This window comes from Brachyistius frenatus, unplaced genomic scaffold (assembly GCF_029030835.1).
Source record: "Brachyistius frenatus isolate BFR_SWC_R1_liver_20210118 unplaced genomic scaffold, ASM2903083v1 Contig_14, whole genome shotgun sequence".
NCBI classification, from domain to species: domain Eukaryota; kingdom Metazoa; phylum Chordata; class Actinopteri; family Embiotocidae; genus Brachyistius; species Brachyistius frenatus.
In genome coordinates this window covers 60512-87492 of record NW_027210613.1, presented here as the reverse complement: position 1 = coordinate 87492, position 26981 = coordinate 60512, and the positions used below count along the sequence as shown (strand labels likewise).

The window sequence follows — 26981 nt, the reverse complement described above, 5'->3', positions numbered from 1 at the left end:
AGAGAGGAAAAATAGTATTTTGAGAAGGATAGGGGAGACTATAAAAGAAAAATGATTATTATGGGAAGGAAAGGGGAGACAGAGAGGAAGAGGAGTATTGGGGGAAGATAGGGGAAACTAAAAGAGGTGAGAGTATTAGGGGAAGGATAGGGGAGACTGACAAAGGAAAAGGATTATTAGGGGAAGGATAGGGGATACTAACAGTCAAAAGGGATTATTATGGGAAGGATATGGGTGACTCAGAGAGAAAGAGGAGTATTAGGGGAAACTAACAGATGTGAGAGTATAAGGAGAAGGATAGGGGAGACTGACAAAAGAAAGGGAGTATTAGGGGAAGGATAGGGGAGAATAAAAGAGCAAAGGAAGTATTCGGGGAAGGAGAGGGGAGACTAACACAGGAAAGAGAGTATTAGGGGAGAAAGGGGGAGATAACAGATGTGAGAGTATAAGGAGAAGGATAGGGGAGACTAAGAAAGGAAAATGATTATTAGGGGAACAGTAGGGTAGACTAAAATAAGAAAGGAATTATTAGGGGAAGAACAGTGGAGACTGACAAAGGGAAGAGAGTGTTAGGGAAAGGATAGTGGAGAATGAAAGAGGATTGAAAATATCATGGGAAGGATAGGGAAGACTAACAGAGGAAAGAGAGTATTAGGGGGAGGTTAGGGAAGACTAAAAAAAGAAATGGATTATTAGGGAGAGGATATGTGAGACTAAGAGAGGAAAGAGAGTATAAGGGGAAGGATAGGGGAGACTAACACAGGAAAGACAGTATTAGGGGGAGAATAGGGGAGACTAAGAGAGGAAAGAATGCATTACGAGAAGGATAGTGAAGACTAAAAAAAGGAAAGGGATTATTAAGGGGAAGATTTGGGGAGACTAACAGTGGAAATAAAATATTAGGGGAAGGATTGTGGAGACTAAGAGAGGAAAGAGAGTATTACGAGGAGGATCGGGAAGACTAAAAAAAGGAAATGGATTTTTAGGGGAAGGATAGGGGAGACTAATAGAGGAAAGAGAGTATTAGAGGAATAATAGGGGAGACTAAGAGAGGAAAGGTGGCTTTCTGTTGTTAAGCCTTTGCTGAATAATCAGTCACCTCCTCGTCCTCTTTCAGATCTCCCTTTTATTTCTTCTTCTCCTCTCTTGCTTGCTTGCCTTTCTCGTTCTTCTCCTTCCTTGCTCATCTTTCTCCCTCTGCACCTTTTTTTTTTTCTGTTCTCTGTCCTTCCTCTTTTCTTCAACTTTCTTTTTATCCAGTTTTGCTTTCATGTCTTTTTCCTTCTCAGTTTGTGATTTCTGTTGTCTCCTTCCTTCCCTCTTTTACTTTCTGAAGGAGCTCCTTCCTCTCCTCTTTTTTTTTTTTTAAGATCCCTCCTCTCTAGTTTACCTTCTTTCATGATCTCTTCCTGTTCAGCCTCCAACTCCTGATATATCCTCTGTTTCTTTGTTCGCCTTCACAACGTCTTTATTCTTGTCTTGTTTTTTGTCTCCAGTTTTTTGGTGCCTCCTGTTTTAATCTCGACCGCTTTCATTTCTTTCTTTTTTTGGTCCATTTCATCAATCTCCTCCACTTTTTCAGTTGTCTCCTCAATTCTTTTCCTCTGGCACTTGCAGGTCTTTATTGTTGTCTTTAAAGTCGCTGTTTGTCGTTTTACTTTTATTTCCTCAGTTTCTGAAGAAACCAAAATCTCAATTTATTTTTTCTCCTCCTCGTTTTATTTTTTATTCTCCTCCAACTTGCTCTTTTCCTCTTCAGTTTCTGTATTCTTGTCCTGTTCTTTCTGTCATTCTGCAGATGATGTGAAGCACAATAATCTGGGCCTTGTAACTATTGTCGCAACATCCAAGAACATTAATATATGTTTCTAATACATGTGACTCGTCTGTCTGCACAATCTCTGCATATTTCATCAATTTTTTTCCCAATAAACTTGAATTATTACTGTATATGAGGCTTTCACTTTGAGTTTGTACAACATTATGGAACATATTTTCATTCATTTAATTTCATATATTTATCAGGGACAAATAAAAAGCATGATCAACAGAAAAAAAAACCTGTATAGTTTCATCTGCTTGTTGAAAGACAACCTAAAATAAGAATAAAATGGTAGTTAACATAATTAATAAACACAAGCTAATACGGCAAACAGCCACCAATCAAACCGTGTCAAAACATAATTAGGAGGAATTACCAACAATCCATAATAAGTGAACATCTGTCTTTTGTGTTTGATTTGACGAACACAGCACTATGTACGGTTAATAATCATAATAAAGTTTTAATTTTATTACAAAAAAGATTTATTTTTTATACAAGTGGACGTAAAATTATTAGTGACTTTCATCTACAGTTTCCCTAAATTAGACATCAGAATGAGTGCTGGGTATAGAAACATTTAGAGTACAGAAAGATCAGGATGCATAGCAATAGAAGTGAAATCTGGCTGTTGTATTTTTACAGTACATTAAATTATCAACCTTCATATTCAAACATGAGGCGAAGAGGAAAAGGTACTTCATCATGTAGAAACAGTTTGGACTTTAAAAATTCCTTTTGACAGCTGCATAGACCAAATGCAATTACGAACATAAGCGACTGTCTTCAACCTCAGGAAGATCGAGTACGAAGGGACATGTACAAATATATCTGAAAACATATTCTGATGTGTTAATTGGTCTATAATGAATCCAGGCAGTAAAAGCCAGGCGCAGTGCAACACTGGTCAGCCTGCGCAAGAAGCTGCAGTTGCTTCTTTGTCAAAAAAATGGAGTTCACCTTTTTTTTTTTTTTTTACTACAGCAAAGCATAATAGTGTTTTCAGGATCATGGGTGACCTCGGAGGAAACTAATGTTATATGTTTCCTAAAAAAACGTTAAAAGTGGAGTAACAAAGTTAAGAAAGGTATGAAAGTTTATGATTTGATTGGCGATCAAATAAATCCAAACTCCAGCAGGAAAATGAAGAAAAAAAAAGTACTGCTTCTGTTAAAAAAAATGAAGGAAAAGGAAGAAAACTGAAAGATTCAACTGAAAGAAGTACTCTGTTCAACCATACAGTCCGACCTCTAGTGCATTCTCATCAATCACTATTGTAAAAAGTCTTCATTTTTATGAAACGCAAACTAAAATCATAATTTGTGTTTCCAAATTAATTCTCTTGCTCATGACAACTGCCAAATTTCCTGCTTAGCAAACAAACAGACAACATATTTTACAGTAGTGGGACACAGAAAAGTGCATATTCATGAAAAGAATGTGCTAAAAGAAACTTTGCTAGGAAGTTGAGTGTTATAAAGAAAACAACACATCTACATGTTCACAGTAATGTTCCATAGAAATACATACACCAAAAGGCAAAATCAGTCCTGAGAAAATAATCTCTACAAATCAACAATGACCTGTCGTATTTCAGTGCATTGTTCCTCACACAATCTCCAGTGTTTAAAACAGCCTCACAATAAAGAATAAAAATACATCATGATTTGAAAACATGGTGTCAAAATCAGACAAAAATCTGCGTGGCCCTGCCAACAATATCATCTTCATAAAAACAAAACTATCACAAAGCTGAAGGTCAGCGTACTGCACCCTTCACGTAGGTATGGTTTTGGTACATGGATTTATTTGGACACTCGGTAGGACAGTCAGACACCATCTATGAGTGTGTTCCAGCGGTATGACACTTAAAAAAAAAAAATCAGTTACGCCACAGCATCAGTGCCGGTTCCTGGTATCGTCTCACTCGGCTCATCTTTACAACCATAAAAGAAGAGAAAGATTGAAACTAAAGCAAAAAGCAAATCTGACTCAAGCAAGGCTCCGGCTACCATGCAGTAAGTATCCATGCAGAACGTCCTACTCTCTACGCAATCAGATATTAATGTAGGAAATGCAAGAGGGGACAGAAAAACTCTTTGTCTTGCATCTGGACTGACCCCTCACTGTCCACACAAAGACATTATCCTCACGTGGATTTCTCAAAGCTACAAACCCTTTAGCATCACCTCTGCATCCTACAGTTTCTGCTGATCACATGTGGCAAACTGCATTGTTTTTTCGGCCCCTCCATCACTTCTGCTTGTCACTCTGAGTCGGGAACCCGAGGCTGTGGTTGGGTTGAGTGCTGCAGCAAACGTATGGTGCTCAGAGGCAGGGGTTATCATGTGGGCAACTTCTCAGTTTCTTCTAGAGGGTGCAAAAGAATTTAAAAAAAAAAACAAAAAAAACAGTGCAGTTAACTCACCATATCAAGTTCTAACAGTGAATATTGTAGTTCTGCAGGATGTATGACGAAGCAGGCTTCCTGAAAAATAACTGAGGCGACTGCTGACCTGATGGAGAAGGAGAGTTGTCCACCCCTGCTGTGACAAACTGTAGATCAGACCCCAGAGCAGCTATGGAGCTCCTGGGACGTATGCAGCGGTCACCTGAGAAACTCCTGCGGAGTAACGCCTGAAACAGGACATGTGACACCAATCAGTGTCAGATACTTCATGTCATGGTGCTTACAGCGCTCTGGCACTGTTGCTGCATGGAGAGTTTTGCATTTCTAGAAAACCTTTAAAAAAACAGTTTTAGGATGTTTCAAGAAATTCAAACTTTGCAACTCTAAACAGTGTCACTAGAAAAATGACGTGTATTAGTTGTAAGTTCAAAAGAGGTGAAAGTATACCCACTTTGCATTTTACAGGACACAATTGGAGAAAGGAAAATTAAGCACAAATCATAGTAGATGCTGCAAATTTTCTCCAAAGTTGTCTTCTTTGTTTGTGGCCATGATATTGAGGGCTCTTAACTTACACCCGGCGTCAAGCACAACACAAGAGTCTTTGTTCGTTTCAGACCCACATGGTTATCATTTTACCGTCCAGCGCTCACATTGTTTAAATAGCAGATGTGTTTGCACATATCTGCGTGTGTGTCGGCCTTAAAATGGTTATTATCAAAATAGCTCATTATCAAAGCAGTAATACGCGACTATGTCAGCAGGTGAACACCGCGCTTATACTCTGCAGCAGCACACAAACATGCAATAGATACAAAAAATAATACAATGTGAACGATTATATTGTGAACGTCAGTCTGTTCAACCAGCGCCCGAGCAGATCCATGTCTTCTGCAGAGAAGCATTCTGTCCCACTCGTTGGCAAGTCGGCTGTAATAATAGCAATCCACCCCGGGCTTTTACAGGGAACAGGAGATGACACTTTGATTGGTTTATATCAAGGTACACCCAAAACACCCCTATTATTAATTAAGAAACTAATTGCAACCCTGTAAAACATGGATCTTACTTTACGCTCAGATTATCTGACGTTAAACTAGTGAAAGTGGATTGAAACATGGCGTAAATGCACTAGCGCTATGCACTTTAGACCGTAAGCTTAGATCATTAAAATAAAGCCAAAGAATTCTCAAAATCAAAAGGTTCACAACATCCTGATTGTCACATGCTACATGTGGATATAAATAAATGAATATCCACATGGAAAACAAGAAGTTTGTCCAGCTTGCCTTGCGTGTCATGGGGCTGGTGGGGGCGGAGGCACTGCTGTAGAGGCTGAGGCTGGAGTTGGACCTGCTGACAGTCAAACCCTTAGAAGTGCTTCCTGCAGGGGACAAGTACTTCTCTTTGATCTTCAGGTTGGTTCGACCTTTTACTGTTGGAGACACAGCAGGGGAAGTTCACAGAGAACTGTAAAAATGATCATTTACAGTAGCCACAACTTTTATAGTAGCCAGAAAACATGTATATAAAACATATTGAAGTTACAGCTGTTAAGAAAACACGTCAGCACTCATATGGTGGACGGTATCCACAGAACACTGACGAGACCGTAACTCAAACTGTAGAAATGCGACATGTCATTTTACAGATTCATGAACAGATTTGTTGCTGTCTCTTGAAAAGAATGTTTCTCCACAAAATATTACATTTTTACGAGTGAAGGAAACATCGCTGGATTCAGCTTTGCAATGATGTAATTTTCAGATAAACCATTGGATTCTATCACCTACATAGTTGGAGAATATTTTCATAGACAACTTAATCCTTTCCTTTTTCTGGAAAAATTGCCAAATTTTGAGATACATGGTTCAGAAAAAAACAAAATGCAACACATTGACACGCAATATCTGGCTTTAGTAACAGCTCTACTTTAGTACAGACAAAAAAACTATCAAAAATTCAAGCTGGACTACTTTCTATGTGAAAAATTATATTTATCTGGCATCAGAAAAATCTGTTAATTACACAAATAAAGTCAATTGTAATGGATTTCCATACAAATGATCTGTAAGGCATTTTCATGTCATGTGCTTGTTGCTTACGATATTACAGTTAATAATCGGTTCTCTTTAAAAAAAAACAACAGCTGTGTTTTTTGTTTTGTTTCGTTACAAGAATATTGTTTTTCTTGAATCAGTATTACTGACCTCTGCAGGGGTCGTTTTTGACCAAGAACTCGTCGAGAGCAGTCCAGCCTCCTCCGACTCTGACCATCAACGTGCTGCGCAGGATTCGAACCATCCGCAGCTGTTGGGAATCTCCAAACTGCAGCAGACAGACAGTAAAGATATCACATCTTATTTCACTTTGAGGTCACACATACTCAAGTAAACACATGGAGGCTGGTGACATTTTTGAATTTTCCCATTGCTCTGAAGGCCACGTTCTGTCTTTTATGTTTATTCAAGCAAACCACAGATGTAAACCAATCATTTCCTGTGTGGTGAAGCATTCAAGGATTCAAATAGAACATCAGTAGCTGCTTTAATATTTTCTGAATCCGGGCCTGTAGAAATGACTCACCCGGTATCTATTGGCACTTATTTGCTCCACTTGGAACCTCTTGGGACAATTGCACTGCGATACCTGTCGACTCACCTGAAGAAGGAAAGATAATGACAATAAACACACCACTGTGATCACTGCGTCTCCTTCTGCACACGCTGTCCTCACCTCCTCATTGATCTGATCTGCATCCAGTGTTTTCCTGTACGGATCTCTGCTGGGATGCAGCGCGCTCACAAACTCGTAGTAGTCAATGAAGCCGTCGCTGTTCATGTCGAAGATGTTTGCCACCGCGTTCATCTCCAGAGAGTTGGTTGGAAACTCTGCAGTAGAGGAGTGGGGAACAATATTGTCATGAACAGCAGTGGTACAGACATTTTCCCATGTGACGGGCATCATTGTTGATGTTAATGGGAGCTGATTTCATTATAACCCAGAGTGATACATGGGTGTCAACGCTAAGCTGGTTATTGACCAGAGGGTCTTACTCGAAGCGAGGACATAATCGATGAACTCTTTCTGACTGATGCGTCCATCCTGGTCCCGGTCGATGCTGCGAAACACGTCCAAGATCCGAGACTTCAAATGACTGATCCACTGCATGTAACGCTTTCGCCAAATATTGAAGTCAAAGTTTGCAAATTCTTCCATCTGCACAGAAAAGCAAAGCATCATAACCTCTGCTGTATGTTGGTTAAACATTTTGTAAAGCAGAATTTCTTGTTGGAAAAAAAATCATTTTAAGAAACTTTCTCTTATTATAGCCGCCTATAGTGGCACCAGAACCTCTTGACATTTTCACACTGATGTTTCAAAAGGCACAATAACCTCTTTGAGCATCTGCTGATGTTGTTCCAAACGGTTTTGTCTCGCTGCAGCCAGGAGCCACAGTTTCTGCCACTGACTGACCAGCTGACTGAGCTGGGGGGTCTGGGGGTCGAGGTGCTCCAGGGGGAGCGGTGCAGCAGGCTGCAGCTTCAGGGCGCTCCTCCTCTCTGGAGGAAGAAACAGTCACAGGGGAGTCCAGGTTTAACCAAGCAGATGGTGCACGTACTCACAGAATGTAAACTACACCGCTGTCATGGTGGCTTACTGGTGAGCGGCCGTTTGCTGGGGGAAGCCTGCTGTTTGGAAATACTCTTGTGTTTGCAGGATTTTGTGGCGTGTTCGACCTCTGGGAACTTTTTATTTAACTCGTCCATGAACACCTGCAGAGAGGAGTGAATAACTGTGATTACAAGGTGTAACACTGTAACCGCTGTAAAATGTATACTTAGATTCGATTATTTAAAGAACCATTTACACATCACTGCGCCTTGATTTGAGAGCACAGTTAACTATGTGCCCTTGGTATCTCTGAATGGAGAAGAGAGAAAACTCGTACTGTGTGCTGCTCAATCAGCTCCTGGTTCTGCTCCGTGGTGTCGGGCAGAGGCTCTTGATCTCTAAGGTTGAGGGCTTCCTCTGCGGAGGACATCCAGTCCAGTAGTCTCTGGACTTCCTCTCTCTCTGCCTCCAGGGCTGTCAAGCTGGCCTGGATCTTCTGGCCCTGCTGCTGGGCCCAGGTCTGAACCTGACTCAGAAAACGGGGAGAGGGAGGAAATTACACAGCTCTCAAATGTTTGACAGTGAAATCCATTGGACATTTTGTCATCTTACATTCAACGCCTCTTAGCTACATTACTGATAGCTTCCTAATTAATAGAGTTATTTATTGTGTATTTAATCCCTTGGATACATTTTAATTTGTAAGCACTAGTAGACACTCACCTCCTCATAGCGGGTCTTAGTGACACTGATCCAAGATTTGAGGGTGATGATGGAGTCTGGGTGACAGGAGGCCAGGATCTCCTCACCCAGACACTGGATGTTTTCTAACTCCACTGCATGAGCCTGCAAGGCACCCACTGACTCCTACAGAGGAGCAGAGATAAGATTTATTGAGTAGCACGAGTTGTTATCTTGAACTGACTGAACAATACGTGCGGTATAAGTTGTAGTCTGTGGCTGAACAACAGAGTTGCGTGATGGTCAAAGTAGTTTTCCTTGCAGCCGGGTTCAAGCATCGCCTTGTTTAACTGCTCTTGAGCCAAACACTGAATCCTTATCGGCACCAATTTGTTCTGTAGCTGACCCCGACCTCTGACCTCGCTGGGAGCAAAATAAGATGGGGGAATAAAATGAATTTCTCTGCAGGGAGTGACAAAGTATCATGTTAGACTGACCTCGTGTTGCTTGCGGAAGGTAAGCAAACCTTCCCCCTCCTCCGGTATGACCCCGTATTTCAGTATCCTCTCTGCCTCAGTGAGCCGCTCCATGAAGGAGTGAACAAGGCCATCAAACTTCTCCGCCTAACAAGAACAGAGATAAAGATACGGATAAAGGTATATTCCATCATATTTCTACAACTTGAATTTTATATGAAGACAACTTTCATGGTTTGCAATTACTGGTAAGATTTTTTTTCAGCCAACAAAACTGAAAGAAACAAAACTGGATGTCATTATTTTGCAAGGAAATTGTTCAATTTAAAGCCAATATCAAAACAAAGTGTTTTTGTGTTGACAAAATGTCCGTTTATACGTATACTTCATAACAGCTGCTGCCCATGCAGGATGTTTCAGGTCCTTCCCTGTTTGGGAGCAGTACCTGCTGAAGTGCAGCCTCCAGCCTGTCCTGCTTGCTGACTGACAGTTTGCACACGGCCTCCCAGCGGCCCTCCAGTTCATCCATCTGCTCCTGCAGCCAGTGAGCGTCAGCCGTGCTGCTCCTGGTCAGGTCCCTCACAGAGCGCTTCAGGGTCCTAATGCAGCCGGCTCGCTTCCCCAACTCCTTCTGGAAGGCCTGTGAGAAAGAAGGAAATGCTGAGAAGCTGCAATATAGTTTACCTAAAGGACCGAATGTAAAGATACTGCTACACAAAAATGCAATATGAAGTCAATGTTACACACTGTGTAACACTTCAGCAAGTCAATAAATGATGAGTATTAGTTATATTGCTGGAAACAAATGAGACCACCACTGAGAAGACTGGACTGAACTGCAGCCTCTATTATATATATTTTTAAAAAAAAGAGAGATTTCAACCACAAAAATTCTACACCAATTACCATGAATCCTGGGTCTCTGCTGCAGATATTGCTTGTTTGCAGAAGCTGCATAAAATACTGCATTATTATCACATTTATTAGCAGAAGAGATCCATTAGCGTGACACCTGTACCTTGTGTTTGTCTATGAGGTTGTTGACCATGTCTTTGTCTCCACCAACAGGAACATCTTCAGCCAGCTGAGGCTCTGCTCTGTACAGCCAGTCGTTCAGTGCCTGCAGGGCATCAGTGAATCTTCCTGAGAACAGCAGCGCTTCCTCCAACTTATGTTGTCTAACAGAAAAAAAAAACACGTACACATACAACAATGGGTATATTTTTTATCATTACTTTAAAAAAAAATGTTTGGCTCATTAGTAGGTAAAAATGAATCTGCTTATGTTCCCATTTTAACATTTCTATACCTCTCCATTGACTTGCCACTGATGGTGTCCCACGTGTCTTTGAGTTCGGCGAGGAGGTTCTCCAGATGCTGCCTGTCATGGCTGGTTTGAGCTCTTTCATGGAGGCTGCGACCACTCTTCATTGAGGCCTCGTACATCGGCCTCTTTGATCTCAGCAGTTTCTGGAACTCCTATTTACAAGAGTGATCCGTAAATATTATATTTACAACATAGTAAATAGACACAGTATTATACTAACAAAATTGTATTCACTGTAATGCCTGATGTACCTTCTGTTCAGTCAGTTGTTGCTTAATCTCCTCATGAGACACTGCAATCTCTTTATGTGTGTCCAATGTCTGTTCCACCTCACTCATCCAATCCACCAGGAGGCGCCAAGACTCATTAAACTGAAATAGAAGAAACACAGGCAGACTTTATACAACGGTTCCTCTGAGTGTCACTTTTAATTATAATTTAAGAAAGATGAAAGTCACGCCTTTATTTTGGAGGTGAAATAGACTTTTACCTGTTTCGCGTTCTTTTTAACATCCTCCAGCATCCGGCCTCGTTCTGAGGCTCGCTGCTGCACCTTCTTGTATCGATCCTGGACCGTCATGATTAGATTATGAATAACATCGCAGTCTTCCTTCCTGCTCAGCTCTGTTAGTCTGCAGCCTGCGTTCTCCACTGCGGTCTTCTTCTCACCGTAGACATTCACGTCATTCAGCAGGGTCTGTGCAGATAAAAGCATTTCATGAATCAAAAACAAACACTCAGTTTGAACTGTGGATCTGAGGAAGACAGAGGAAGCAGGTATAAAAGAAAACCTACTCTGTGATCCTGCAGCTGAGTGCAGACTGTGTCCAGAACAAAGCTGGGAGCAGGAAGAAGCCTAATAGACTCCTCACACTTGCTCATCTTAGTGAGAAGTTCCTGGACGTTACTGTGAAACTCCTTGGCTAGACTCAGTCCTTCTGTGAGCTTCGCCTGCAGAAGGAGAAATACACTCCGATGTTCAGTAATCATACACTTGTATTCATGTTAAAAAACAAGCTAGTGCTGAAAACAAATGTAACTGAGGTAACATGATGTTAAGTTAAATCACCTTCCTCTCCTGGACTTTGCTGTAAACAGACGCCCATTTCTGCTCCAGAATAGATAAGCTGTGCTCGGTGCTCGATCCTCGGACGACGTTGCTGCTCTCCAGCATCCTGTGAATGGCATTCTTCACATCTGTGTAGGCGTGGAGTTTCGACTCCATCTCAGTGCACAACTCCTGGTACGGGACAGAAGAGGTAAGAAGTTTAGTGATCAAGTTTTTCACTGGAGAACAAATGTTATTTTCCTTGGTTATATTTTGAATTTTGACTGTTTAATGAGTCTAATAAGTCTCACCAAGTGTGCATTGAGTCTTTCATTTGCAGAGTCCGGCATGCCCCACATGGTTTTGAAGGAGGACAGTCTCAAGTCTGTGTTTTCCAGCCACTGTAAAAGATCCTGAACCTCCATGGTAACATCTTGCACCTATAATATAACAATATTTCAATTAAATAAGGACATAAAATGTATCCAAATCAGCTATGGTAATAGAGGTGGCCATTTAGCACATACAGTTAGCAAAGGTTCATTCACGTAACATCATTTGTGATATAAGTTTAACCATTATTATCATTATCATTATTATTATTATAATAGAAGATAGTTAAATTATTGGCTTTGTGACAAAAACATAACTCCAATATCTACTAATCTATTCCAATAAAAAATAAAAAAAAATCTAAAATGTGTTACTATTCAGGCAGTGGTCACAAGAGGGCGCCTGCACACAATGATGAAACCCAAACAGTGTTCTTTATCATCTGCATTCCTTTACACTGTATTACCATGTACTGTATATATATATATATATACACAAGTAACTACTGATCTGTACCATCCTATGCATTTTGCTACAATTTTAACAATACAATAAAACATGTTTTTGTCCACCTGGCTGAGTCTGTTCTCCAACTCCAGCTGCCTGCGTTCAGTCTCACAGCGGACAAACTCCCAGCTTTCATTGAGATGCTCCAACCGAGACTGCAGACCATGTGGGCTGTCTCCCGACCCAACCTCCAGCAGCCCCCTGCCCGCCTGGTTGAGGGACTCCATCGTGCGAACGTGGGACATGACGTCGTTCCGCAACACCTTGGAGAAGACCGAAGAATCAGATGTTAGAGATTCATCATGGTATCAGTGTGTAACGCATAAATGAAACAGAACAACACAGAAGGTGCACACGCTAGTGGAAACAGAAGAAGAGGTTATTCATGAATTGTTGTCTGCAGCCTATATATGACAGTGCAGCCCCACTACGGGCCTGATTTACTAAGATCTCAAATAACGCGTACTAAAGTTCCTTCCAAAAGTTAGCAAAAGAAATGTTTCACCCGTTTTGCAGGTGATTTACTAAGAGTATTTACATCTTTGTTATCAGGCGCAAATCGCTGTATTTAAATGAGAGGTTTGCGTGTGTTAAAGTGATTCCAGCAAAGGAAAACAGAGCGACCGCAAAAGCAAAAGGAAATCTGATCCAATTGAAATGAAGAAATATAGATATAACAAGAACAAAACATTATCTAGGAAAATATCAGCAAGACAGTGAATACAGTGGGAAAAACAAGAAGGCGAAAAAAAAAAGGCTTAATAATAAAACGTCGGCAAATAAAAGAGGAGGGACGGTGGATGAGATCCTCTAACAAACACCGATCAGCAGGTTCAGATCTTTCTGTGATGAGCAGGTGACTTTTCATTCAGTGTCCCGCGAGTGAACTTAATGAAGTCACCTGTGAATTCTGCGGGACACATTCAGGACCTGTGACATCACACCTGAATAACGGGACTGGGTGGGATATTCAAGCAGCGACAAGCTGGAATGACCCAGAGGCAGGAAAATGCTGAGTCGTGAGAAGCGTTTTAATTGCTGGTATTTCGTGGCTCCTCCCTGTTGTTGGCTTTAAATCATTATTCAGTTCATTCAAGACATTTGAAAGACGCAATCTTCACTGCACGTTGTTGGTAAATCTGCTTGGACATTTTTTTGCGGGTGGTGTGGAGTTTACACGTGAGTTTACACATGGAAACCTTTAGTAAATCAGGCCTTAAGAGTCTTATTTTGAAACATTGAAGTATTGAGGCCACCACCAACCTTGTGTTTGGCCAGCTCTATTTCGCAGGCCTGCAGGTCAATGCTGATTGGCTGGCTGCCCTGCAGCTGTTCAGCGGTCCGGGAAAGCCATGTGTGAAGCTCGTCCAGTGTATTTTGAAACTGACCCAGACCCAGCAGAGCACACTCCAGCTGATGCTGCAAACGTAACAATGCATAGAACAATTTCAGATGACATACATTATTGATGGCAGCAACTGCAAACAAACCATGTATTCTTTTTGTTTTTCAGTTGGGCTAGCTGGCTGTTGTTGTAGCAACATCTTTTTTCCATTTGCGAATATCCTGGCATTGTTCATATAGTGGATGACTGTAGCTTGTTAGAATTAACTTGACCTCATTGTACCTGTTTCCATATTCTCACCTGTCTGTTGACAGTCTCTGACTCCAGCCCGTCCCAGCGCTGTCTGAAGTCAACCAGCGGGGACACTGACCCCGGACGCTCTGAGCCTGGAGACAGCCGGCACACAAAGCGATGGTTCAGGCTCTCGATCTCGATCTTCTTCTGGTAGAGTTCCCGCTTAAATTCCTGAAGAACGGAATAAAAAGTATTTGTTGGACTAACTTTCAGTCAATGAACAGTGGGTCACTTTTACAAGGAAAACGCAGGTGATGGCAGTATACTAGTGTGTGAACTCACCTTGAGATCACATAGCTGCTCTTTGACTGATTCCAGGTCAGTTCCTACCATGAACTCCTCTGTAGACCTTAACTCAGCTGACTTCAACCACTCAAACAGACCCTGTTAGCAAAGCAGTAACAGATCATGCATGAAATAATAATAATCTACAGTATATGGAATAAAAAGCTCATCTATTTCATGTTCATGATACTATCCAACTCATTTGCATGTTTGAGAAGACCACACAATCTGTCATTCACTTACACAATAAGCAAAGCTGTGGGGAATCTGAACTTCCCTAGTACAACAGAACAACAGACGAGCTGTGTCTTTGGCATGAGGCCACAGCACTGCTTGAGTCAGGCAGTCTTATCCAAACTGTCCTGTTTGTAATTGCTATGATACCAATAACTGAATGTCTGTAATATAAAGGAATGCAGATACATATAAAGAACTGTATTTCACCACACACCTGCATGGTGTCTTGATAATGCAGCGCCATCTGCATGGACTCTTCCAGCTTTTTGTGACATTCAGTCCACAGTTTGCTCAAGTTGTTCCACGTGCAATACAGCTTTAAGACAGCAACAAGACAAGGTTTTAAGTTAGTCAACACGACATCGAGAGTTAAAAATGATTTAATCTGAACGTATTTCTTACTTCATCTAGACTCTTTGTGACATCTGGTTTGTCTGTATCTCCACATGCTGACATGAGGTCCATTCCCAGAACGCCCAGGGTGTCCAGATCTCCCTGCAAACTGTCTATATCCTCCCTAACAGTCTACAAATGGAAAGGATGGAAAAGGTTATAGAGTGTTTGACGATATGGATTTCTCACACACGCTTCCTTTGAGAGCTTCCAGACAGACCTGCATGGTTTCAAGACTCTGGCGGATTGTTTCAGAGTCTGTCCGACTGGCATTGAGATCCAACACTGCCTGCTGAGCGTCATTGAGAGCCGCCGTGACGTCACTGACATCACTCCAGAACTTCATGGCGAGATCCAAGAGCTTGAGCAACCAGCTCTCTCTCTCCTGGCCCTGATTATGTGTCTCATCCCACAGCGAGGACAGGCTGGACACTCGCTCCTGGATCGCTGGGATCACAATGATGTAGCAAGGATATTGCTTAGGAACGACACTTTTCCCACCATGAGTGGCATTATTACTCGTACTACGGTGTGTACCGTCTGAGAAGATGATTACCTGTGCCGATGGCTCCATCACCAGCTGCCTGAGTGTTAGCCAGCAGCTCGTCTGCCTGTGTCTTGACGCTGCCGAGTCCCAGCTCCAGCTTGGACAGCTCAGCCAGGGTCTGCTTGTTGTCCTGCAGCTGCTCCTGGATCCTCGGGGTGAGGCCCTGAAGGGACGCGGGTGTCTGTATGCGACTGCGCAGGCGGTCGAGGCTCTCTCTGATGAGAGTCATCCTCTCATTCAGCTACAGGATCAAGAAGAGACAAACAAGTCGTTTACTTGTGTGAATTTGCAATACAGTGCATTTCCAGGATTAAAACAAGCATTCTTACCTGCGTGAATCGAGGCAAAGACTCCTCGAGGAGACTGGCGGTCTCTCTGACCCGGTCTCTGATGGCTCTGTGCTGCTCCTCGGCCTCTGTTGCCTTGAGACAGAACTGGTCTCCATGAATGGGGCTCAGTTCCGACAAGCGTTTTGCCACAGAGCATAAGCGCGCAATCAAAGGTCTGTGTTCAGCGATGGACTCCCTCAGACCCTGGGCAGTGGAGAGAAGAAGAAGGTTTAATTACAATGTGGAGAGCACATTTCTATTCCAGAAACAACCTGATTTTAGTTTAATCCCTAAAATAAGTAGAGGAAGTTTTGGAAAAAAAAAAAAAAAAATCACATTCTCTCACTTTCAGTGACAAAACAGAAATGTCTTTGTAAGAAGAGTGACCCTGGCGTGAAGTAGAGTACATTAATGAATAGTACTTGAACAGTTCAGATCTTTTCCTCGGGGGGAGAAATGGCAGACTGGAGATTAGAAAAGGACTTCTTTGTTAATCAGGACAAAGAGAGAGAAGCTGGCACTGTCATGTGGAGAAGCAGGTTTCTCCTACCTGTAAGAGGTCCTGTTGTTCCCGAAATGCTTCATAGCTGATTGTGCTCAGGGAGAGCTGGCCAATGAGGCTTTGGGTTTCTTCAAGCCAAGGTGAAACCTCAGCAAAGCCCTCAGAGAATTGGAGAAGAAGCGACTGAGCATGCTCAAGTTGTAGGACCACGTGGGCATTGGTGGCTGAGGTGGTGTTGCACTGTTCCTGTAGGGCCTCTATCGGGGTCTGCATGGAGATGTAATAGTGAAAATAAAACATTTCAACACCTTAGTAGTACATCTGTTTGCTTGATCAAGAAAAGGGTGATGTGAATTGCAGTTAAGAGTATACCCGGAGGTCGCCCGTGTCTCCTTCGTCACTGTATGTCATCAAGATTTCAGCGATCTTCACCATCTTCTCAATGTTGAACCTGTGTTGAAGAATCTCCACTGCTAAAATCTGTTCAGGAGATATGAATTAAATCCAATTCAATTCAAATACATAACACATTTTGTATAACATGGTTTAAAAACAGGCTTGTATGCATATAATGTTCTGACCTTCTGCTCGTAGAGCTGCTCTGCTATGAGCTCTGGATCCAGATTAATGGTTTTCAGCTTTTCAAGACTGAGAGCTGTCTCTTTGAACCAAGCCATCTCCTTCACCACCGCCTGCTCCAGCTGATAATAATACACAGTTTGTTAGCATTTCAACAATAACATGAATATTTCTGAAGTCTGACAACAATTACTGAGCATTACTCGAAAAGTTAATAACAATATTATACATATATATTATATATATATTAATATAGACGCAGATGGATATGATCTCACTCAGAGGGCTCTAACATCTTCCTTTTAACATCTATCATCTTATTTCTAACATCTTATTTCTAACATCTTACATCTTCCTTTTAACATCTATCATCTTCCATCTTATTTCTAACATCTTCCATCTTCCAGACCTCTCTAGTGACATGACCTCCACCTGAGTCTTCCCTGCAGTTCTTGTATCTGCTGTAAAGTTTCCAGTGTTCACTGTTACATTAAAGACGGGCACCACCTGCAGGTCTATCCGCTAAATATGGTGATATACAGTATTTGTTTGTTTGTAGTGTAAACACACTTACCTACCTTTACCCTTTTACAAATAATAAAATGTCAATATATCCATGGTTGCTTGGTTGAATTGATGTTTTGCCAAATTGTTGTGAATTACTGCGCCAGTGGGTCAGCTAACGAGCGAGCTCACTTTTTTTTGGAATCCAGCAAATTCCCTTTTCTTTTCTTTTTTTAAAGGATACGAAGTTACAACATGCGCTTTTCATTTAGCTTTGCATTTCTTGGCCATTCCAAAAATTAGAATTCACTTTTTCCTCGCACAACAAATTTAATGTAACTTATTCAGAGTCCACCAGTGTGTAAAAAAAACAACAACACATTGAGCAGGGAATTTGTGGGACGAGATCACGTCCTGTTTTTTGTCCCCCTGAATGTAAGCGAAGAGGCCGTCATCTGCAGTAAATTGTGACGGGAGGAAACCGCTCGGAGACCGCGGCAATCTCCGGTAGAGCAGCTCGACCGGGCGGGGAGCTTGTCGAGAAAACAAAATAAAGCAAACATGCCCAAACTCCAGGTCGTAAAAAAAAAAAAAAAAAAAAAAAAACTTTACTTCGACACCGTTTACCCCAGCTGTCTCAATTTGGACAAGAAATGCGTCCTCCTCCTGCTACAGACACAGCATGTGAAATAGTTACGCAATAAACAGGAGGATTGATGTTTTTAAGGACTAAAACACAGCCGGCTGTATTAACTTTGTCTTTAGGCTGCAGCACAAAGTAGGAAATGACAACAATGACCGCAAAACGGGACGAGAAAAAAAGAAGCCGTTTAACAACATTTAAATCAAAGAAACGTGTCCAAAATGAGGACGGAAGATAAAACGCTCCGCGCAGAGGACGGAACGGAGACGCATCGCACATCGTGAAGGACACGTCTTCAGTGGAATATGCGGGTAACGTGGCCTCCTGAACATCTTGATTTATTATTCAATATGTTTCGAGTTTTGAGGATAAACTTGAATATTTGTCAAACAGATTATTAAACTGCGCACACAGTTTTTTTGATTTGTTACTACATATTTTTGATGTGGTTTTTTTTGTTTTTTTTTTCAACCACAATACTCCGTACTATCAAATCCCTCTTTTGAACTTCCAACTAATGTTCATCTCTGACTCCTTTTAGTGTTGTGTGGCAACGTTACCCTCTGTCTCTCAGCCGCACAGAGTACTGCATCTCCAACATGTGCCTGCGCCCCTGCTGCCCCCAACAGCTCCCTCTCGATGCGGCTCAGCCACAGGTGGAGGTCCTCCTGGCTGGTGGTGCAACGACTGGAGGCCTCGAGGGCCTGCTCCAGCCTCTGCAGCACATCCAAACTGCTCAGACTCAGCACCGAGCAACGGATACGCAGTGCGTCCATCTTCTCCTGTACCTGCTGGGCTTCCTCCTCTGAAAAGGGGAAGACTAAAATATTGATCTGCAGATATGTGGGGCTGATATTGAAAACATTAGACAAGATTTACAGAATGCGCTTATATTTTTATTTTCAAATTTCATATTTCCCAGACATTTGTTAGAAATCAGTTACTTTGACTAATTTTGAGACAAACTCTGCAGGATCATTTAACAACACTGAGGGTGTGCAAATTGTGTCGTTCACGATAATATTGGTAGAATTTTTTATTTGAATCAAAAAAAAAAAATTCTAATTGTGATAATGGCAATAGTCCGACTTGTTCAATCAGGTCGTAGCGCTACGCAGCGATATACAGTCTGTGCTCCACCTACATGCAGCAGCAAGCATGGCTGAAAGGGGCTCCATGGTGGAGGAGCTAGTTCCAAAAAGGGGAGCAACTTCAATAGTTTGGAAGCAGTTTGGTTAGAAAAGATCAGATATACAACTGCAGTGATATGTTCGTTTTTATTATAGGCCTACAACAAGTACTTCCGAACCAGCGATCTGATTGGTCAACTGAACATTTGGAACGTGCTCAAGTCAGCATAACATCACACCCTGCTCATCACTAGAAATATCACTCCACCTTCTGAGTGGGGATATATATTTGGGATTTAATTTATTAACATATGCAATATAGTGTTGTTTTTACTTGTTATAGGTCTATTAAATGTGATCAATTTGGTGAAATCGCGTCTGTTTTGGTCCTTTGTCGCTCCGAGCAGCCGTACCGTAACACCATGGATACTCGCGTGTGTAAAATCCTGACGGCGGGAAACTTGACCGGTAATGTTTTAACCATAAACCGGTTTTAACACGACACGGTGCGACGTCTTTTTTCAGCGGATATCTTACTAACAACAAGATTGAGCGAGCTACGCAGTTTAGTGTTTCTATGTGTATTCATTCAGTTTGAGAATCGATCTCTGGAAGGCAATAAAACGGACTAGATCTCGTCTCTGTTGCTACGTCGTTACTAAGGATCGGACCACTTCCTGGAGTAGGAAACACTGCATACATTACATTAGCGTTACATTAGTGTTAGTCACACCCCATGTATTGCCATGGAGATGGAGATCACACTAACAAAAAGTTTTATATTTTGAGAGCAAATTTCCCCACAATATGAATACATTTAGATTACATATTTTATTTAGATGGTAACTAGTTGTATAATCGAAATATTACACAAGAGGGTGTGCTTTAATGTCATTGCTTAAATGAATATTTGCAGACAGACTGTTTGTTCTGTGGCTGGAGAACACATAATTTATTCTCACAGTTTGCTTATTCTGACATATAAAACTGCAACGTTTTGGTTATAATTCATTTGAATTAAGTTCAAATTAATGGTAAAATATCATTATTTTAGGGCCTTATCAGGCGACCCCTAAACAACATCTGCTGCCACTTGCAGGATTCTAAATGTCAGAATTTGTATAAATTATTCCAAGCAGAGTGACTAATGCGCTTTCACAATATTCAGTAAAGATTACCTGAAATTGCTTCCATTAGATCATGACCTGACTTTTGTAGTTTCCCTAGTTCAGCAGTTTTCATTTGAATCTCTTCAACAACCGCCTAAAAGAAAAGAAAGTGTCATATATTTTATATATACATTCACTTTGAATGCAGTAGAACCACATTCGGTAGATTTCTGACCTTGGCCCGATCTGTGGCCTCTGACAGGTGCAGCATCACTCTCTCTGCATTTCGTAGTTCAGCCAGCGTCTGTTCCACAGATATGAGCCACTGCTGCAGGCTGTCTACGCCCTCCTGGAAGAGCTGGGCCCTGGGCAGGATGAGCTCCAGACTCGCCCTCCTACCGAAGGTCCCATAATCAGTGGGTGAGATTTGTATCATGCATCAGGCCTTACCAAAAGAAAAGTGTGACATTGAAGCTGACCTTTGCTCTGCCTCCAGCTGTAAGGCCTCCCACTTCAGTTGGAGAGCGGAGAGCTTGACCTTTGCCTGCTCCCCCTCCTCGCCTGGGTGGGCCTCCACCAGCCGAGGACCCTCCAACGTCATAGAGTCCATACTACGCCTTCGGTCCGTTAGGAGGCGCTGCAAGAGCTGCAGAACAACACAACATCTCAGGTAAACACTTTGTGGACTGAAAAACATTTTAACATATGAGGCTTAATTTCCGAGAAGAGACGTTGCTAGCAGCAAGAGTTAATATTTATCAAGGCCCTATTCTGTTTTGTGCCTGCCTTTGTGTCAGGATGGAGGAAGCCCCGTCTCATGTGTCAAGCCTACATTGTCAAGAAGCAGGCCGGTTTCACCTCATCCAAAGAGCTCACAATGGGTGTGATTGCAGCTGAAAGGTGAGAGACTTCCCTGCTTTTTTTCATACCCTCAGAACGTGTTCACAAAGACTTACTGAAGCTCATTGTGGCTCTGAACGCCACCCGTTTACCACTGAATAGAGCAGAATTCATCTTTTAAACGAAGCGGCTGAGCATTTTCCATGACCTCAGCACACATTTCTATAGGTAAACCTCGGAGGTGTACTCTGCCTGCTATAGAACCTCAAAGATGCTTTCTAGAGCAAGAAATGAGGTGATGAGAGGATGGAGATAACAAACCTTTTGCTCTTGGAGCTGCGCTTTCACCACTTTGACCTCTGAGGATGGGGGTTTCTGATTGGCTGTGAGCTCCTCTATCTCACTGACCCATGTGAGCAAAGCTTCCAGGTTTTGCAGAAACGTGTCAGAATCTGTAGAGACATCTTTCAGCGCCAAGGCGGATCTCGTTCCCTTGAGAAAGGCCACAAAGTATGTGCTTAAGTTTAAATAAATACAAAATTATTTCAGAAGAAATCTGATCAGCTGCAACACAAGTAGAACAGAGGTGAAGGCGGAACATACCCTCCATCTGTCCAGACTGGAATCCTGGTCTGAGCTAGAATGTCCATCACTTTGAAGCTGCAAAGCAAAGACAGTCCATGTGTCGTGTTAGTTCATGAAATTGTAGTTTTAAAAAGACCCACCACCACGTGATAAAGACAAAATATAGATTTTAAAAACAGACACTTAGGTGAGAAGTTCAGATGATGGAAGGAAAGACGGAAAATGGAGGACAGATGAGATTTGTCGTGTTTGAAAGTTGGTTTTTTTTTTTTTTTTCAACCTCAGCGAGTTCCTCTGCGACACCGTTCAGGACTCTAACAGTTCTGGTCACTATGGGGTTCCCTCCTTTGTCTCCTGTCGGATACTCCGTCACTTCCACGATTTCTGTCACAGTCGTCTCTGTCACCTCCGTCACTTCTGTGACCTCACGTGATGCCACGGTCTTCCAGGACCAAGGGCTTCCCTCCCTCGAGTCTCTCCTCTGGAAGCTGGCCCTCCTCTCTGCACTGCTCTTGTCTGGGTGAGCCAGGGGGGATCTGGCAAACTCCGGAGGCACCGTCCTCCTCGTTAGTGTCCCATTTCGGGATGTTTTTATCGGAGAAGGGCTGCTGTGCCAAGCGTTTTCCAGAGTGCTGGTACTCCTGATTGTTGAGGCAGGAGAGCTGTTCAGGGGTTTATCTGAATTAGGAGTATGAGCCCCCTGCTCCCTCTTAAGATCGATTTCCTGTGCCTCCTCGTCTCCCTCCACGTCGCTTTCCTTGTTCGCATCGTCCTCGGCTTTGTCCTTGAAAGTTTCTTCTCTTTTGACCTCCCCATGTTGCTCCGTTGGCTGCCACTCTCTTCGTCGTTGGTAGCACTCCTTCAAGAAGTCCTCGTCCGACCTCACGTGCTTGGACTTCTGGCCCAGGCAGCTGGGCCGGCTGATGAGGTTACCCATAATCCTTCAGCCCAGAGGCTAGTGAGGTAATAGGTGAGGTAAGGCCCCTCGGCCATGCAAGCGGAAGATCCTTCAGCTACCTAAAATAAGACAAGGCGGCTCTGGGTCATCATGCAGTGAACAGTTTCTCATTTTGTAAATCAACAAAATTATGCCACCTCTTTCTTTATAAGCACAACTTTCCTGTTATAAAGCCACTCAGTACTACTTGCCACAGCCTACGCTTCCAGAAATCTGCTATCAGACAAAATGAAAACAGTCTTCCACCCTTTGTTTGCTAAATATCTGTGCCAGCATTGCCCTTCTCTTGGCACTGAAGCACCAGAGGGAACTACAGCAGAGGCACACGGCCAGGATATTCCCCGTCCTTTTGTTTCTCCTTCGACCACATACACACACGCTCCCCACTATCTCACATCACCGACTGAAATATTCTGGGCTTAGAAATCAATGTGACAGGCTTGTCGAGGATCCCACTGTTGAGCCTGGCACAGAAAATCCGGTGGCAACCAGCCAGCGCTTTCTGTAACTCAGCCTGGACCAGTCCTGGGAAACCCGTGAAGGATCTGATCAAATATGACAGCCATAAAAACGCAGACATCGTCCCATTTCTCTGGAGGGGGCGGAACACTTAGTGGCATGAGAGCAGTGGGGGGTTGTTAGCAAAACAGAGAGCAAACACCTTATAGTATGGAGTATTCAAATACAGGTGCTTTTACGCAAACAAATGCTTCTCCAGAAGGAGCTTGGAGGACACGTGCCTTTCTCTTACCACTACGTTACTCCATAGTACAACATTTGGAATCCAACATTGAGCTAATCAGCGTCTTATTTGACCAGAATTAGTTTTATATCTGAAAAAAACCCGATTGGCAGTGACAGTTTTAAACTGTGTCGCGCTGTCTGCTGCCCCCCCCCCTCCCCCCACCAGCTCAGCGCCTTCATGGTTTTGACAGAAGGGTTAGAGGTGAGTGTAATTATCTTGGCCTAGAGGAGCTGAGGTGAGCCCATCAGGAGATCACAGGGAGGACTCCTGTTGATGACCGATCCTCCCTCTGAGACGGAGCAGGACCGGTCCATTCACAATGATACAGGTCACCTCAGGTCACGCTTGGTGACTAAAGACCTGTGGGGGGGCAATATGGGTCAGCAAAGGGGAAATCGGGATGTTGGCTCCTCAAACTACTGACAGGGATGTTTTTTCTGGGGCGGATGTGCAGCGCTGCACGGATACAGTTACACGTCGGTTACGGCCATGCCGCAGGCGGACAAAATTATGCTGAATATGCAGCTTTCTTATCTTTGTCAGAGGTTAGACAAAGACAGTCTGCAGCCAGGGAGAACTTCACATTGTGCTGCTGTCAATATCCACCCCCAGTCTGAATCTAATGACATTTGGGTGTATAAATATGAAACAGAATAATCATGTGACTGTGTTTAACCCAATGAGAATCTAAACATTAGCTACTTCAATATGATCCCTCCATGTGCATTAGGCAAGTAATTAGCCACATCATGAATGTCTCTGCTGAGCAGATGATGCAGTCGGGGGGGTCCACAGGGGAGTACACAGTCTGATCAGAGAGTGGTGCCCAGACAAAGCCCTCGCCTCCAGATCAATGATTACCCGGTTAGCTCAGATCACTGGCCAGCGGGCTCCCGGGGAGGCCGGAGAGTGTCTGTGGCCGTGTCCACATGGGTTAGCAATTCAAGAGAGAGGGTGTGCCGTGTCTGGTTACTGCACCACATGTGTGGTCATTTGCTAAATGACATGCTTGCTTACACAGTGATCTCACAGCAGAGTCAGAGGCTATGCTGAGTAGTTTCATCACATTCTACACGAACAGTGAGATTTTAAATTCATATGCTTCTCTATTTTATTTTTCAGCATTTGATTCGACAGGGCCACTCAGACGCTGATATAAAGGAGGCATGAAGCAGGCAAATCTATCATTTAACAGGCGGTTTTTGGCCCTCACATGAGGGCATCCAACAAAACCGTGACCTACATTATTCTACAATGGAAGCAAACCAGGAAAACCCTCTCAGCACGCCTCTGTGTCTGATACACACCTCACACTCTCTAGTACAATCATACTAGACAGAGAACCACTCCACTGTTGAACTCATATTGTCGATGACCTCACCATCTCATCACTTAACCTATTTTGAAATGGCCCTTAAGTCAGACCAGCCCTTTTCTCTCTGCTCTCCACTGTGATTTATGACACATGACCGCAGTCCATTTCCTGATGAATCTGATCATGACCATCGGAGCTTTACCATAGTATGGCAAGAAAAATATGAGATTAAAAACCCTAACGTTATTATTGGTATCTCTGCAAGAAAGCACATACTTTAATTTAATTTTTCACGTCTAATTCTTAATGCAGGAGACATGTATGTTTGTGTATATATACACAAGTGTATTTAACAACATTTTAAACAACAATATATCAGACAAAAGGTCCCGTGTTCATCTTATTTGTCTAACTCTACGGTTAAAACAGCTCTGGATGGGTGGAGCTGCAATCAGTAGCAGAACAATAATCATTCATCACAACAGTAGAGCACCATGACGTTGTGTCACTGCTGTGTGTCGGTCTGTGTGAAGGGAGGTCCTGAAGTAGTAATCACTGTAGTGGTCTCTAATCAAGGATGGCAGCTGTGCGTTCACCCAAGGGACCCATAACATGTTTGGGTGGATATTGTACAAGGTCACCCGTTCATCTGCAACTCTGTCCTCTAAATGTGAAACGCAAAGCTGCAGTTCGAAATCAAATGTCAGCATGGTTTTAGCCCAATGAGGACTTATTTAATGAGGTATTTTAACTGTCAAGAGACTGTACACAAAGAACAAACTTTTGAACTGAATAAAATATACTCACATCAGGATGCTCCATTCACTCTGATGGTGTTTCTACTGGAATATTTCATGGCCTGCTGAACTTGTGATTTTCCCGCAGTTTGAATAAATAGAGGAAATCCCTCAATCAGAACAAAATCACTGTCACATGGCTCCCTGCTTTAATCACTGACCAGCAAAGTCCAAAAGCAAACTCTCTCTCTCTCTCTCTCTCTCTCCCCGCGGGCCAATCCTGAGTCCGTGGCAGTTTTGGCGGTTTGAAGCTGACGTGAATTGAACTTACCCCGCAGCAGAGTCGAGCATGAGTAAAGGAATCCGGCTTGTCCTCAATCACCATTCAGAAAGGGGGGAGAAAAAAAATCCAGCTTTGTTTGAGCATCCTTTGAACGGCCTCCCAGCTCCAACATCCCAAACTGAAGGCTCCTCACACACATGCACATGTTTACTCCCTCCAACACACACTCAATCAAGTCCACTCATTCACACATGCTCGCATACAAACACACTTTCTAAACACACTCACACATGCCCTGATAACTCCTGCTTTTCCGTTGCCCACAGTCACAGGCAAACAATGTCCTCCTCTCCCCTCACAGCGCACCCCTCCCCTCCCTTCCCCTCCCCTCACTTCTCCTCCCACCAGCTCTGCTCCTCTCCCTTTCTTCTTTGTTGTGGGAGCTGCGATAGAGGAATTCCTTCCTTGTTAACGCCCGCCGATGAGATAGTGCACCCAGATGGAGACAATGTATTCCAACGGCTCAGTTGAACTCCCACAGTTCCCGGCCAAGAGCAGTTTTCACATGGAGGTCAGATTGTGCCAGCTCCATATAACGACCCGGCGGCGGAGGCGGCATTTTCACCAGCCCTGCTGCTGCTGCTGCTGCTGCTGCTGCTGCTCAGGTTGCTCCTGTACCAGGCAGCTAGGCGGCAAAGTGCCCCCTTTACCTTTCTGAGGCTTTATTCACTCACTCTCTCCCCCTTCTCATCCAACAAAGCTCCTCCTCTGAGTCTGACTGTGGCTCAGAAACTCCATGCTGCTTCTGCTTGAAAAATGGGGTGGGGTGGGGGCAACAACAACAAAAAAAGGAGAGTTTTCTAAAGACCCCTGGGCCGCCCTCGAAACATTCACATGTTAAGTGACAGCTGCCTCAGCCCGTACCCTCTCACTCGATGGCGAGGCAGAGAAGTGCAGGCTACAAAAGAAGGGACCCACACCCACCCTGCTATCCTCCCACTCACACATTCACCCCCAGCCCCCTTGCAGTCCCCGATTCTCCATTCAGAGTCAGTGCAGCAGTCTCCACAGCAGCAACAAAGACGACTAATTACTGTAAAACATCTCAGATTACTTTTCAACTCACTTCCAGCCATTGCAGCCCAAGCCCATAAACAAAGAGGCTGCACGCAAACAGAAAATAGAGAGCAATGGGAAGATAATGCAGAGTGTTTTCTCTGCTTTTGGCATGAGAAACCAAGGAAAGACCCCTATGGGGTTGAATTCTGTCATGCCCAATTTAAATAAGTCACAATATTTGCCTTGGAAATACAATAAACCGAGGATACTGTATGCCAACACATCACGGAAACATCTCCTCACATTTTCTGCTGTTTGAACTGAACCCTGTGAGCGTGGTCTG

General features: G+C 43.2%; 1 protein-coding gene across 1 annotated transcript; it reads right to left on the bottom strand.

The window, feature by feature from the left end:
- Positions 1-2265: 2265 nt before the first annotated feature.
- On the bottom strand, positions 2266-25913 carry macf1b (microtubule actin crosslinking factor 1b). Its single transcript, XM_069693040.1, has 40 exons — positions 25628-25913; positions 21822-22558; positions 21560-21616; positions 21278-21448; positions 20596-20762; positions 20352-20511; positions 20186-20270; positions 18438-18682; positions 16733-16852; positions 16524-16631; positions 16200-16418; positions 15650-15853; positions 15330-15561; positions 14994-15220; positions 14783-14905; positions 14595-14696; positions 14141-14242; positions 13865-14029; positions 13483-13638; positions 12285-12482; positions 11691-11819; positions 11401-11571; positions 11127-11282; positions 10822-11028; positions 10583-10702; positions 10314-10483; positions 10023-10182; positions 9450-9644; positions 9026-9151; positions 8571-8714; positions 8185-8373; positions 7894-8008; positions 7629-7795; positions 7289-7451; positions 6969-7123; positions 6819-6893; positions 6443-6560; positions 5522-5667; positions 4339-4459; positions 2266-4192 (listed from the first exon to the last, which is right to left on the bottom strand). The coding sequence occupies exons 2-40, from the start codon at positions 22476-22478 to the stop codon at positions 4167-4169; spliced, it is 6351 nt and encodes a 2116-aa protein (XP_069549141.1). The 5' UTR covers positions 22479-22558; positions 25628-25913; the 3' UTR covers positions 2266-4166.
- Between the last annotated feature and the right edge of the window lie 1068 nt (positions 25914-26981).

Bases quoted from the DNA above. Each gene is read 5' to 3' on its own strand.
- macf1b (XM_069693040.1), bottom strand. From the start codon at position 22,478: ATGGGTAACCTCATCAGCCGGCCCAGCTGCCTGGGCCAGAAGTCCAAG. The intron at 10,183-10,313 runs GTATAGAAATGT...TTTTTCTGTTAG, and splicing joins AGTGGCAAGTCAATGGAGAG to ACAACATAAGTTGGAGGAAG. The intron at 6,894-6,968 runs GTGAGGACAGCG...TTCCTTCTTCAG, and splicing joins CAGATCAGATCAATGAGGAG to GTGAGTCGACAGGTATCGCA.